Source organism: Mercenaria mercenaria, unplaced genomic scaffold (assembly GCF_021730395.1).
Source record: "Mercenaria mercenaria strain notata unplaced genomic scaffold, MADL_Memer_1 contig_150, whole genome shotgun sequence".
NCBI lineage: Eukaryota > Metazoa > Mollusca > Bivalvia > Venerida > Veneridae > Mercenaria > Mercenaria mercenaria.
The window spans coordinates 39,317-52,185 of NW_026459479.1; the positions used below are offsets into that span (position 1 = coordinate 39,317).

The following is a 12,869-nucleotide window of genomic DNA, read 5'->3' on the forward strand; positions in this document are numbered from 1 at the left end:
ACATCTTAGGTATGCCACACAGATTTTGCTAATGCAAGATTTACACGGCCGATCGGATCTACCCGATCGTTCCGAAACATTGTTCGGATACTGGAATATAGGGTCGGGATGATTAGTCCTATGTCTTTAATTTGTATAAATGTTTAAACAACTCTCGACCGAGGGGTTCGGAAAGTTATTGAAAGCATTCGTGAGGCAGTCGGGTGGGGGTCGAGTTTACATTGACACAAAATTGGGAACTGGTCGGTGACTAATCAAGCTCGTTTAGCAAGAGGTCGGGATATTCGTTATAGGTATATTTTGATCGGCAATGCTCGTACTTTTAATCCGATATGTTCGATATCTAAAATCATTGAGCAGTGGTCGGTTGGCAAGCGTTCGTAAAGAAATCGTGAAAAGATCATGTAGCAAGGGGCTCTCCATCGTTTCAGTAGAAACTGCGTTGATCGAAAATTGATTGAAACACGATACTTGATTGCTGTTCAAAATCGCCACCCGATCGATGCCATCTGCTGTCTAGATTAGTTCAAACTACCACTACCACCATCACTACCACTATTACATCTATAAGTACCACAACCACCACCACTACTACTACTACCACCACAACAACAACTACCACTAAAACCACCCCGATAGCCTAAAAGAAGCGTCTGTTTCGAGTGCGGAAGGTCGTGGGTTTGATCCCCCCGCGATGTTATATCAAAGACGTGAAAAATATTTCCAGTAGCTCCCTTGTTGGACGCTCAGCATTAAAAGGGAACTTGGCTTCTCTTCTCTCATACCCACGTGGAGATGGATTCCATTAGGTATGAGGTGCCGATAGTGATTATTGTAAGTTGTAGAACACCTACCTAAAATAAATTACTATATAAGTATGCATAAGCTAACCACTATCATTACCATTACCACTAACACCACCACTATCACTACTATTACCACAAACACAAGTACTACTACCACCACCACTATAACTTCTACTACTACCATCATTACCACTACCACCACCACTACTACCACGATCACCACTATTACTTCTACTACCCCCACTATTACCACCACTACTACTACCATCCCACTACTACCACTTCTACTTCTACCACCACCACTACCATTACCACCACGTCTACTACTACCACAACTGCTACTACTGCTACTACCACTATGGCCATCACAACCAGTTCTATCATTTGAAATTTCTTTCTTTGAACTTTATTTGTCATACCGCTGACCATCACGCCGTTTCAAACAGTGACGTCATGATAATAAAACACGCTGCTAAATTTATTTATGGACTGCCTGTTTTTTCCTATGTGACAGTATGTGTTCATTTGCCGCACGTAAATAAGAACATCGGTTATCCCCTGTGTATACATTGTTTAGTTACCTCGAGTATAAAACATCATATACATTTATCGGTGTAACAGTTGGAGACATCCATTATAGCATTTCATTTTTCATCATGAAGGCCTATGCTGTAATTTCGGAGAGCCGAAATGCAATCACGGGATTATCTATTACAATACATTTATTTCATAAACACTGAGTAAACTTGATATATTTGCATGGCCGGCTCCTGCAGGGGGTCAATGATGTGTGGGTTCCGATTCCCTTCCTGGAATGAGTTTAACTTAAGTATAACTTGTAGTTTCATGAGCTTTTATTTTATTTATTTTTTGTTTTGGGATTTAACGTCGCACCGACGCATGATAGGTCACATGGCGAGTTTCCAGCTTTTAATGGTGGAGGAAGACCACAGGTGGCCTCCGTACATTATTTCATCACTTCATGCGCTTTTAGGTCACAACGTATGTGACATATATGTTTCGAGGTAAACTGTCAAAAAATGACCAAACGAATATGTTACATTAGGAAAATGCCAATTTTACGGTCGAATATATCACAGAGGTGTTACATATTCGATCTGTGACGTATACGGCTCAACAGCACGTCACAACGCAGAAACATAGAATAGAAAATGATTGAACAGTCTTTAGCTCGTTTTTGTCCGCATGTCGACAAGACGGCAAGTTTAAATGTTTGAATGACAAATTGTTTTAGAATGGGGAAATTAACTATCATTTGATATCTCATGCAACATTCAATTATCATTAAAGATATCCAATTTTTCATTAAAAAGGGTAAAAATTATATAAAGCGTTTTCAAATGAGTTTTTCTGTAAATGTAATTATGAGAAACATCGGGAATGTGAAAAATGTTTTACGGCAAAATGTTCTTCAAAAATGCATTTGATAAAATTCATTTTTCCCAAATTTTTTGACAAGCCGCTTTGAAATTCTCAAGTTTGTTTGATCTTATTTATAAACTCAGAATGTAGCTCGTTTTTGTCCGCAGATCGACAAGTTCTCGACAGCCAATCTAAATGTTTGAATGACAAGTTATTTTTAGAAATGAAAATTAACTATCATATGATATCTCATGCATCATTCAGTTATCATCAAAGATATCTGCTGTTTCATTAAAAAGGGTTAAATTAATATAAATCGTTTTAGAATGAGTCTCCTAATGTAATGTAATTATGAGAAACATCGGGAATGTGAAAAATGTTTTACGGCAAAATGTTATTTAAAACGCCTCTACAAACACATTTGATAAAATTCATAATTTTCAAAATTTCTTGACGAGCCGCTTTTGAATTCTATAGTTTGTTTTATCACCTTATTTATTAGTAATAAGATATTCGGTTTATTTATTGTAAATACATAAAATTAGAAATGTCAGAGGAGATCATTGTATCGGAACAAAGTCAAAATTGTATGAACGTTCTATTTTATGTCAATATACTTACACTATAGAAAATAAAAAGCGCAACATCCATTTTTTGCAGATATTTTATTCTGCCAATTATTGATATACAATATATTTATCATTATTCACTTAATTCCACTGTAATATGGTAGTTTCATTTTATGATACTCGAAGCATGATCTTTGTCACATTTGCACATGGAGCTCGTGTTGTAATTTGTGAAAATACAGAATCCACAAATTGTTTTTTATTTCAATACTCAAATGTTATTGATGCAAACTAATGAACCTTCATTTAAGCAATATTACCACAATTCAAACGAGTAGTGAATTTTAGTAGTATCGCTTTCAACTTTTATAAAAATAGGCATTTTTTTTTCACAAAAATTTTTCGTTGAAGCGTTGCTACGGTACAATACCAATAAATATTCAGTTATTTTTAATCTGAGTATTCTCCGAAAGTACACCAACCATGCGATATAGAAACGTCGTAAAATGATGTTTCCTGTCGCATCGATGGCACATACGAAAAAAGTTTTGAAAAGTTAAGTAAACATCTTAAACCTTTTATATATGAAAATCCTTGTCAAGTTGTTAATCATTTAACGGTGTCACGACTTTTACGGACGTTCGGTATCCCGTACTGACAAATTTATGTAAATTCGAATTAATTCATCCGATTTCGAGTTTCACCGGCGTAGTTACATGAATAACAGACGAAAAATTGATGTTGCGCTTTAACTTTCCTTGAGTGTATATCATTTATTCATTATGTGATCAAGTGTCACCTGAGTATTGATTTATTACCAAAGTGCATTGTATTCAAACGATCAATACGTTATTAACGACTGTATAACTACAGCTTTGAAATCCCATTTCATTCAGTTTATAGGGACGAATTGAATACCAATTATTATACCTGACACTGAAATTTTGTGTTATGAACGGATTAAAAATATTGGCTTAATTGTTTGTTTGAGTTCTTTTAAATACTTATGTAAAAGAAGATATTTTGTGATGATAATTTTCTGTGCAGACTATATTTTGTTCATTGCCAAAGACTGTTTTCTCATGGCAGGTAGAAAAATATTAAAGATGAACGCCATGGATATCAGTGTTGTGCTAGATCTGCTAGAATATAGCATATATGCCAGAGATCATAATCGAACTACATACCTCATTTGCCATTACCTCCAGCACAAATGTGTAGGTAAGAAAACTATAATAAGTGGTGGAATGGCGGAAAAGTCAGCTATATCTGGCAGTGACATTGATATTATGGAAGTAGTGGATGATTTTAAAGTAATGGAAAAGTCATATGCTTACTCAACTGGCATAAATAAGTTTCCAGCACGAATGCCATTATATATTTGTAGACGATGTTGCAATGCAGGTTATTGTCGCCTCGAGGTGACTAAATTTTGTTACCAAGTAGTTGTAAATTCGAGAGCAGAAGACCTTAGATGGAATATAGTTTTCGATATAATTGAAAAACAAAATGACCGATATTTTTTTTCAAGTAAAATGTTTCGTAATAAAACGATACCTGAAGAGTATACTTTTCCTAGTGACGTCTTTCAGGAATTAAGAAGTAATGGACCAGCTATAACATGCGAAAACAAAGACTTGGTTTCAAGTTTAGAACTTGAACATTGGCCGCCTGAGGCAAAGGCATGGCTATCTCGAGAAAGACAAAATAACTGGCCAAGCAATGAACTTTTATCTTTCCTAGAAGAAAACGTTTCTTGTTACGTTGTTCCAATTGGGAGTAAATCCTCGAAGAGGTCGGACTTGGAGTGGAGAATTTCATTTGTTGATATTGAACTAAACCTCATCTGGAATATGAATGATACACAGTTCAAGTGTTTCTTATTGCTAAAGATGCTGAAAAGGGAATACATGAAATGCGAGATATCGACCTATCACATTAAAAATATTGTTTTTTGGCTATGCGAAGATTTGCCAGAAAGGTCTTGGAGAAAAGATCTGCTAGTTATTCGTGTAAAGGATGGTCTTCTAAAGCTGAGACAGTATGTCGAAAAAGGATTTCTACCTCATTATGTTATTCCTGATAATAATCTATTCCTTTCCAAAAATATAATAAAGACTGAAGAAAAGAAATATACATTGAAAATAATTGATGAAATTTATAACAATTTAGAGGATAAATTATCAAGGCTACTCCTCCCTGTGAAGCCTCTTTTTAATTATCCGTTGCTATTGACACGACTTCTTACAAAGATTCAGTCGGATTTCACGGTAAAAGAATACTGCAGAAGGTGTAATTTGATCTTAATGTTAGTTCAATCGACAGACAATCAGTCGCATTGCGATAACATTGTTAAAACGTTTGGACAAGACTGTGAAGACATTTTTCCATGTATACGACTTGCACTCATTAAACTTGAACTGAGAAAATGTAGACAAACGGAAAACCAAATTGATGAGTTTATCAGGAAGATGAGGAAAGAAAGCGTTATAGATTATTTAACAGTTCCGTTAACCTGCGGAATGGTATATTTTGTAAACAACCGATATTCTGATGTCCGGAATGCTTTGACTGAAACATTGAAGGACGGGTCATACAAGCGTTACATTACACATAAAGGCGATGAATGGTACATGTCTTTAATGTCAGGTGACATTGTCCGTTTTAAAACAATCAGTCGTAATAAGCAAGTTAACGATATTCGAACAGACCGACATAATTTGGTAATGGATTTTCCTGTAAGTCATTTTGAACTGGAATATGCTCCATTTCCTTTAAAGCTACAGTTGAGTTTAAACTGTCCCGAGAGAAGCATTCATTGTAATCCACTTGTTCTTAGCTGCTACATGCTATACATTTCCGAATATAGGCTTGGCCTTGCTGGAGAAATGGAGAAAACAAGAGCCGTTTTTGAGAATGTTCTGTCTAAGGTGTCACATCATAGTTCCCATGTTAGTCACTTAAACATGTTGGGTCACAGTTTATATGTTACTGGTGACAGCAAATCGGCTTTCAAATATTTCGTAATGTCTTTAAGGGTGTGTTCATATTATAGTAACGCGGCACGGTACCATATTGCATTTATGATTAATGATATACTTCAATACAAATGTAAATCTGTTGAATCATGAAGCTAATGCGACTTAAGAAGCATGAAAAATTAATGAAACAATAAAGATATATTGCTAATGGTGCGTTTCAGTTTTTTAATAGGTTTCACATTACATTGACTATATGGATACTTTCCTTTCTCGCCTTTTGACGGAGGTCGACCTATCGTTTCCCGTTGGGTATATATTTGGGTCGACCGGGCACCAAAAGAACCACCCTTTTTTCCGTAGTTTTGCTGGATAGCTTCCTATATGAACGGATTTTATCCCAAAATGGAATCAAATCAACTTTAACTGAGGGCAACGCATTTGAAATCATCGGCCTTTAAAACCCGATCAATTTCACAAATATAGACAATAATACTTATTACGAAATATTAATCTAATAATCTCTAGTATGAAGTATACAATAGTATGACTATATGTAGTTTGAAATATTGATAAAACAATATGACATTAGCTAGAAGGATAAACTTGGAGAAAGTCTACAAAATATCGATGCAATCTGTATTTAGAAATGCTGATTGAAACAAAGTGAGTGAGTAAGTGAATTGGGTTTTACGGCGAATCGACACAAAATGGTCATATATCGCCGAGAAGAAATCATATTGCAAACGCCAACTGTAAAGCACAAACATTGATGTAAAAATGTATAGCATACCTAAAAACATCCATGTAAAATGTAAAGAACACTATGAATAATGTAAAACATATCTAAAAACATCCATGTAACAAGAGAGTCATGATGACCCAGGATCTCTCACCTGAGTAAAATGAGCTACATGTTTTAAATGTCAAACTAATGATAAAAAGTTTAAAAAAGTCAGTAGGTCACATTCATGGTCAATGAAATTCAGTTTTACGATTTGTGTGCAAAACTGTGTATGTCATCAAAATTTCAAGGCTGTATCTTAAAAAACAAGAAAGTAGGTCTGTAGGTCAAGGTCACAGTCAAGTGACATCATATTACTTGGGGTCATCAGGTAATTATAACTAAACAGCCTTGGAAATAGGATCAGATGATTTTTTAAAGTATTTTTCCTATATAACTCACATAATAAATAAGTGACCCCAGGGCGGGGCCTCTTTTAATCTGAGGGGCATAGTTTGAACAATTTTTGAGGACTACTAGACAATGAATCATAGCAAATATCAAAAGCCTAGGTCGAATGATAAGACAAGAAGATTTTTAAAGCTTTTTCCTATACAAGTCTATATAAAACTTGGGACCCCCAGGACAGGGCCTTTTTTCACCCAATGGGTACAATTTGAACAATTTTGGTTGAGGACCAAGTCAATGCTAAAAACCAAATATCAAAGGTCTAAGTGTTGTAGTTTCAGACAAGAAGATTTTTAAACTTTTTTTCATATATAAGTCTATGTAAAACTTGGGACCCCCGGGGCGGGGCCATATTTGACCCTAGGTGATAATTTGAACAATCTTGGTAGAGGACCACTAGATGATGCTACATACTAAATATCAAAGCCCTAAGTCATGTGGTTTTCTACAAGAAGATTTTCAAATTTTTCCCTGTGTAAGTCTATATAAACCATGTGACCACCAGGGCGGGGCCATATTTAACCCTAGGGGGATAATTTGAATAATCTTGGTAGAAGACTACTAGATCATGCTACATACCAAATGTCAAAGCCCTAGGCCATGTGGTTTTGTACAAGAAGATTTTCAAAGTCTTCCCTATATAAATCTATATAAAACATGTGACCCCGGGGCGGGGTCATATTTGACCCTAGGGGGATAATTTGAACAATTTTGGTAGAGGGCCACTAGATGATGTTACACACCAGATACCAAAGCCCTAGGCCCTGTGGTTTTGGACAAGAAGATTTTTAAAGTTTTTCCTTTCGGTTGCCATGGCAACCAGAGTTCTGCATGGAATGAAATTCTTTTAACAATTTTGAAAGTGGACCACCCAAGGATCATTCCTGTGAAGTTTGGTGTAATTCTGCCTAGTGGTTTTCAAGAAGAAAATGTTGACGGACACACGACGGACGACGGACATTGTCTGGTCACAAAAGCCTTTGGCTCAGGTGAGCTAAAAATGTAAAGCATATCCAAAATCAGTTATGTAAAAATGTATATACGTGTGTGTTAAAATATCAGTTGAAAACATAATAATATTGCAAGATGTAAATAAAACTATGAAATGTTAGATTTTTTGATATATTCTATCTGCTTTATAAAACGATATATTTCCGACTGAAACGTTTTCAAATAACTCTTTCAAAGATTGAACGTCATAATATGTACTGCGTTGTGTAGCAAAGTCCACACAGTCAATTAAAATATGTTTAATAGTAAGCGGTGTTTGACATGGTACACATTCGAGTTGATCTTCTTTATTCAAAAGATAAGAATGAGTCAAACGGGTATGACCTATTCGACAGCGAGAAAGAACATTTATTTGTTTGTTTTGGGTTTAACGCGGTTTTCAACAGTATTTCAGTAATGTAACGTCGGGCAGTTAACCTAACTAGTATTCCTGGATTCTGTACCAGTACAAACATGTTCTCCGCAAGTAACTGCCAACTTCCCCACATGAATAAGAGATGGAAGACTAATGATTTCAGATACAATATCGTTTATCAAATAGTCACGGAGAACATACGCCCCGCCCGAGGATCGAACTCACGACCCCGCGATCCGTAGACCAAAGCTCTACCTACTGAGCTAAGCGGGCGGGCTTCAGCGAGAAAGAACAACTTCCTCCCTGCGAACAGATCTGTTCCCTTGGTGCCATTCCCCTAGAGTAGGTTTGATATCATGAAGTTTATTGAATGAAGCATTGTTCCATGACGATTGCCATTTAGATAAAATGTATTTGTTTATATTGGACCTAAAAATCATTATGTGGTAATTTCTAATTAGATTGTGATAATAAAAAGGATTTCTTTGCTGCAATATCAGCATCTTCGTTTTCATGAATACCAACATGACTGGGAATCCAACAAAATATGATAGAAGTTTTTAAAGATAGATCATGAAACCTGAGAAGAATATTTTGAATGAATGGATTTTCCATGTTTCGGTTATGAATTGACTGTAAAACAGAATGTGAGTCGGAAAAGATAATACATTTTTCTTCACTATTTTTGATATAAAATTTAGAGCTAAATCAATAGCTTTGGCCTCGGCTGAAAATATTGTTGCATTATTTGGCAAACGTAATTTTGATTGATGAAGGTGGCTGACAGCAGCACAGCCAACCTTTGATTCATCTTTTGAACCGTCTGTGTAAATTTTAAAATAGTCCTTGTAATTGATTTGATTTCATATTATTTGGACTTGAATATTTTAGGGTTTGTTTCAGACTTTCTAAATGCAGTTTTAAAATCGAAAGGAACTGTAGGGGTATGGAGGGTCCATGTTGGTGTATCTGGATTTGAATTTACTTTAATACCATCGAATTCAAAGTCAGTTTCAGTCATAGAAGATTTTATGCGAAATCCAAACGGTTTGATTTGTTTTGGTTTTTCCTCATATGAATCGGAGTACTTTGAGTTAAAAAAATCATGAGCAGGATTGGATTTTTGGCAGCCACTCTTGAAACATATTGCAATGAAAGTTATTCACGGCGTATGTAAAGAGAGGATTCGTTTGCTGCAGCATATAAACTTTCAACTGGCGATGTTCGGAATGCACCAAGAGCAATATGAAGACCTTTGTAAATACGATTTTCTTGCTGAACCTTAAACAATACAACCGTAATCTAGCTTAGATCTAATTAAAGCCCTACAAAGTCTTGATAAAACCGTGCGATCGGCTCCCCAATCAGTAAATTACCTTTAAAAGATTCAATGACTTCAGACATTTGACTTTCAAGTATCTTATAAGCGGCACAAAGAAAAGCTATTTATCAAAGATAGCACCAAGAAATTTTGCTTCGTCAACAACGGGTATTTTTGTACCATTTAGAAAAAGCTCAGGGTCACAGTGATGTTTCCGTAATTGACTAAAGTGGATACATTGAGTTTTTGATTGGGGAAATTTAAACACCATTTTCAATGGCCTAAGTTTGAACTTTGTTGTGATTGGCGTTCAATCGTACGCATATTTTTGGAACGATAACATATAAAAAAATCGTCAACATATAATGAACAGTCTGTCCCTGATAACAAACATTTCACAATATTATTAATTTTGAAGCTGAAAAGTGTGACAGATAAAACTGAACCTTGCAGGACTCCCTGTTCTTGCTCAAAAGAGTCAGAAAGGGTTTCACCAACGCGTACTTTAAAACTTCGATCAGATAACAATTGTGATATAAATGTTTCATAATACCATATTTCCATGTAGTGTCATAAGATGCTCACAACAGATGCTCTTTTATAATAAATGCATCACGAATAAACTTTTCCAGTCGAACAAGATGATCAGTTGTGCTGCGTTGTTTGCAAAATCCGCTTTGAAAGTTTGTAATTAATCCTTGCGATTCGAGGTACCAAACTAGTCTACAATTGATCATACATTCCAGAGTTTTACATAAACAGCTAGTAAGAGCTATTGGTCTATAATTACTTGGGTTCGTACTATCTTTTCCGGGTTTTTGTATGGGAATAACAATAGTTTCTCTCCAGGAGTCTGGAAAATACCAGTTTTCCATGTAATATTGTAGATTTCAAGGAGATGGTCTAATGATTCTTGTGGTAAGTGTTTTAAAAGTTGGTAATGTATTTGGTCTGGACCAGCTGCAGTATCATGACATTTGTCTACAGAGTCAAATAACCCTGTGATCGAAAAAGGTTTATGTGATCGAAAGAGGCTGCGTTTTTGGTACGTGGCATTCCCTGTTTGATATTTGTCTTTGTTTTTATTATAATCTTCCTCATTATTTGAACCAAAATTCAAAGGATTGCTTTCTTTAGTTAATTTAACGTTTTGGAATATCTGGTCATAATTATGTGATGAAGAGTTTGTTTTTGAAAAAGTTTCATCAAGAGTATTAGCAATGTCCTCTTTGGTAGATGCAGTAGACTGGTCAGATTGTTTAAGATGAGAAACATTTGAAGTCTTTCTTTTTCCACTTATTTTTCGAATCATTTCCCAGACTTTTTTAACCGATGACCTAGAATTAAGTTTAGGAACGTATGAATGCCAGGATTTTTTTCTTTGCTTGTTTTATATTTCTGCGAGCTTTTGCTCTAAGAACCTTAACTGACTGCAGATTGTTTTTTGTCGGTCGAATATTAATTTTTTAACGGCCGCTCTACGTTTTCGAATAGCGGATTTAAATCATCATTATACCATGATTTATTTTTTATTCACCATGTATTGAAGATTTTGGAATGGAGTTGTCTGCAATATCGGATAAAATAACAGAAAACCGATCAAAAGTCAATAGGATAAAAAAATGGCGAAATTTTCCAAAGAAAAATCATTTTTGCATAAAGATTATTAAATTTAAAATAAGAGGAATTATCTGACGTTTGTTTAACAATACTTGATATGATAATCGCTAAATGATCACTCCCATGTAAGTCATCTAATACCCTCCATTTGAAGTCAAGAAAAAGGTTCGGGTGGCAAATTGACAAATCAAGAGAAGAGTAGTGTCCAGTAGCAGGAGTGAAATAATTTTCAAAATCGGACTAACAGTGAGAAAGTTATGAGCATTTAAATTTTTGGTAAAATTGGCGGTCATTTTGTTTCCATGGTAACAAAAAACAAAATGGCGGATTTAATATTCTTAAGATAAACATTTGAACTGCATTTACTTATTTCAGTAAAATAATTTCTCTGCTTTCTCCAGCTATAATAAAAGCAATGATCATGTTGTACACCCTTATACTCAAAATCATATGAAAATAAATTCTATTTAAAAGGTTATTTGCTAAAGAAAGAATTCAGCAGTGTGTAAATAACGTCATAAATTTCAAACCGTCATATCTTTTTCAGAAGTGATCCGATTTTAAACATTCTTTCAGCGTTATTAAAGACTTGAAGATGGCTTTCATACAAAACTAACTTATTGCCAGGCCTTCCTTAGCCTTTAAAGTGAAATTTCCTAGGGCTTGGCATGACCAGCCGATTGATCGTATCGGGCCAATACGACCGCCAAAAACGTCTAGACCGAATTAGAGGCCAAAAATGTGTGTTGGCACCCACACCCCGAAAAGGGGATGCATACATGTAAACAAGCATGCATCACCTCCCCGGGAAGCTATGGGGCGCCTCAACATCCAGGACCCTCCTGTCCGGCCTACGGGCCGCCACCCACTTCAAACGGGCGGCTCCGTTTTCGGGGGAGTCCTTACCCCTCTGCATAGAGATACAGCCGACATTTTCTATCCCCCTTTGGCAAGGGGCTATTTAAAACAAAGAGCTGAATTGTGAATGCGTTCTTAAAGTTAACAATGATATAGGGATAGTCATTAATAGTTTCGTGAAATAGATTTGTCTATTTAAAAGGAAAGTAATTTTCGAGTTTTTGTCAATATCACCATAATGAAACTTAAATCAATACATGTATATATATTATATATATATATGACTGCATTATACCTTTAGAATTAACGAACAATATTGACCCAATAAATACGACAGTGTAAGAGGTTTATAAGAAAAATGAAAATGATTTTGATTTAGCCCTCTTAATTTACTTTTATTTACGTCAGTGTTGTCATTTTCATTCCGACTATGAATAAATTAATGATATTTACATAGCATTAATCTGTTTGAATACGTAAAGTCTCTCAATATTTCCGCCACAAATTCGTACATATTATTCACTACAAAGCTAATAACCTATAATAACCCTATGGTATAAAAAGTTTCTAGGCAACATAGACATTTGAAAAGGCATCGGGCGTTATGGATCGTCCCGTACATGTACGTGTAGACGTTCATACTCTGTTTCAATACTCTTTTGAGATGCATTTATATAGAACATCAAAATCATTCTCATATTTATAAGCATAGCACGATAAAACTGTAATCGAAAGTTTTTTTTTCTATTTTATTTTAGCTAATTATGGCATGTCAA

General features: G+C 35.2%; 1 protein-coding gene across 1 annotated transcript; it reads left to right on the forward strand.

Moving 5' to 3' along the window:
* Nucleotides 1–3,668: 3,668 nt before the first annotated feature.
* LOC128551666 (uncharacterized) lies at nucleotides 3,669–7,935 on the forward strand. Its single transcript, XM_053532565.1, has one exon. It carries the CDS (start codon nucleotides 3,787–3,789, stop codon nucleotides 5,887–5,889), a length of 2,103 nt encoding a protein of 700 aa, XP_053388540.1. The 5' UTR covers nucleotides 3,669–3,786; the 3' UTR covers nucleotides 5,890–7,935.
* The last annotated feature ends 4,934 nt before the right edge of the window (nucleotides 7,936–12,869 follow it).

What these genes read in the sequence shown, in the direction of transcription:
- LOC128551666 (XM_053532565.1), top strand. Translation starts at nt 3,787, where the DNA reads ATGATAATTTTCTGTGCAGACTATATTTTGTTCATTGCCAAAGACTGT.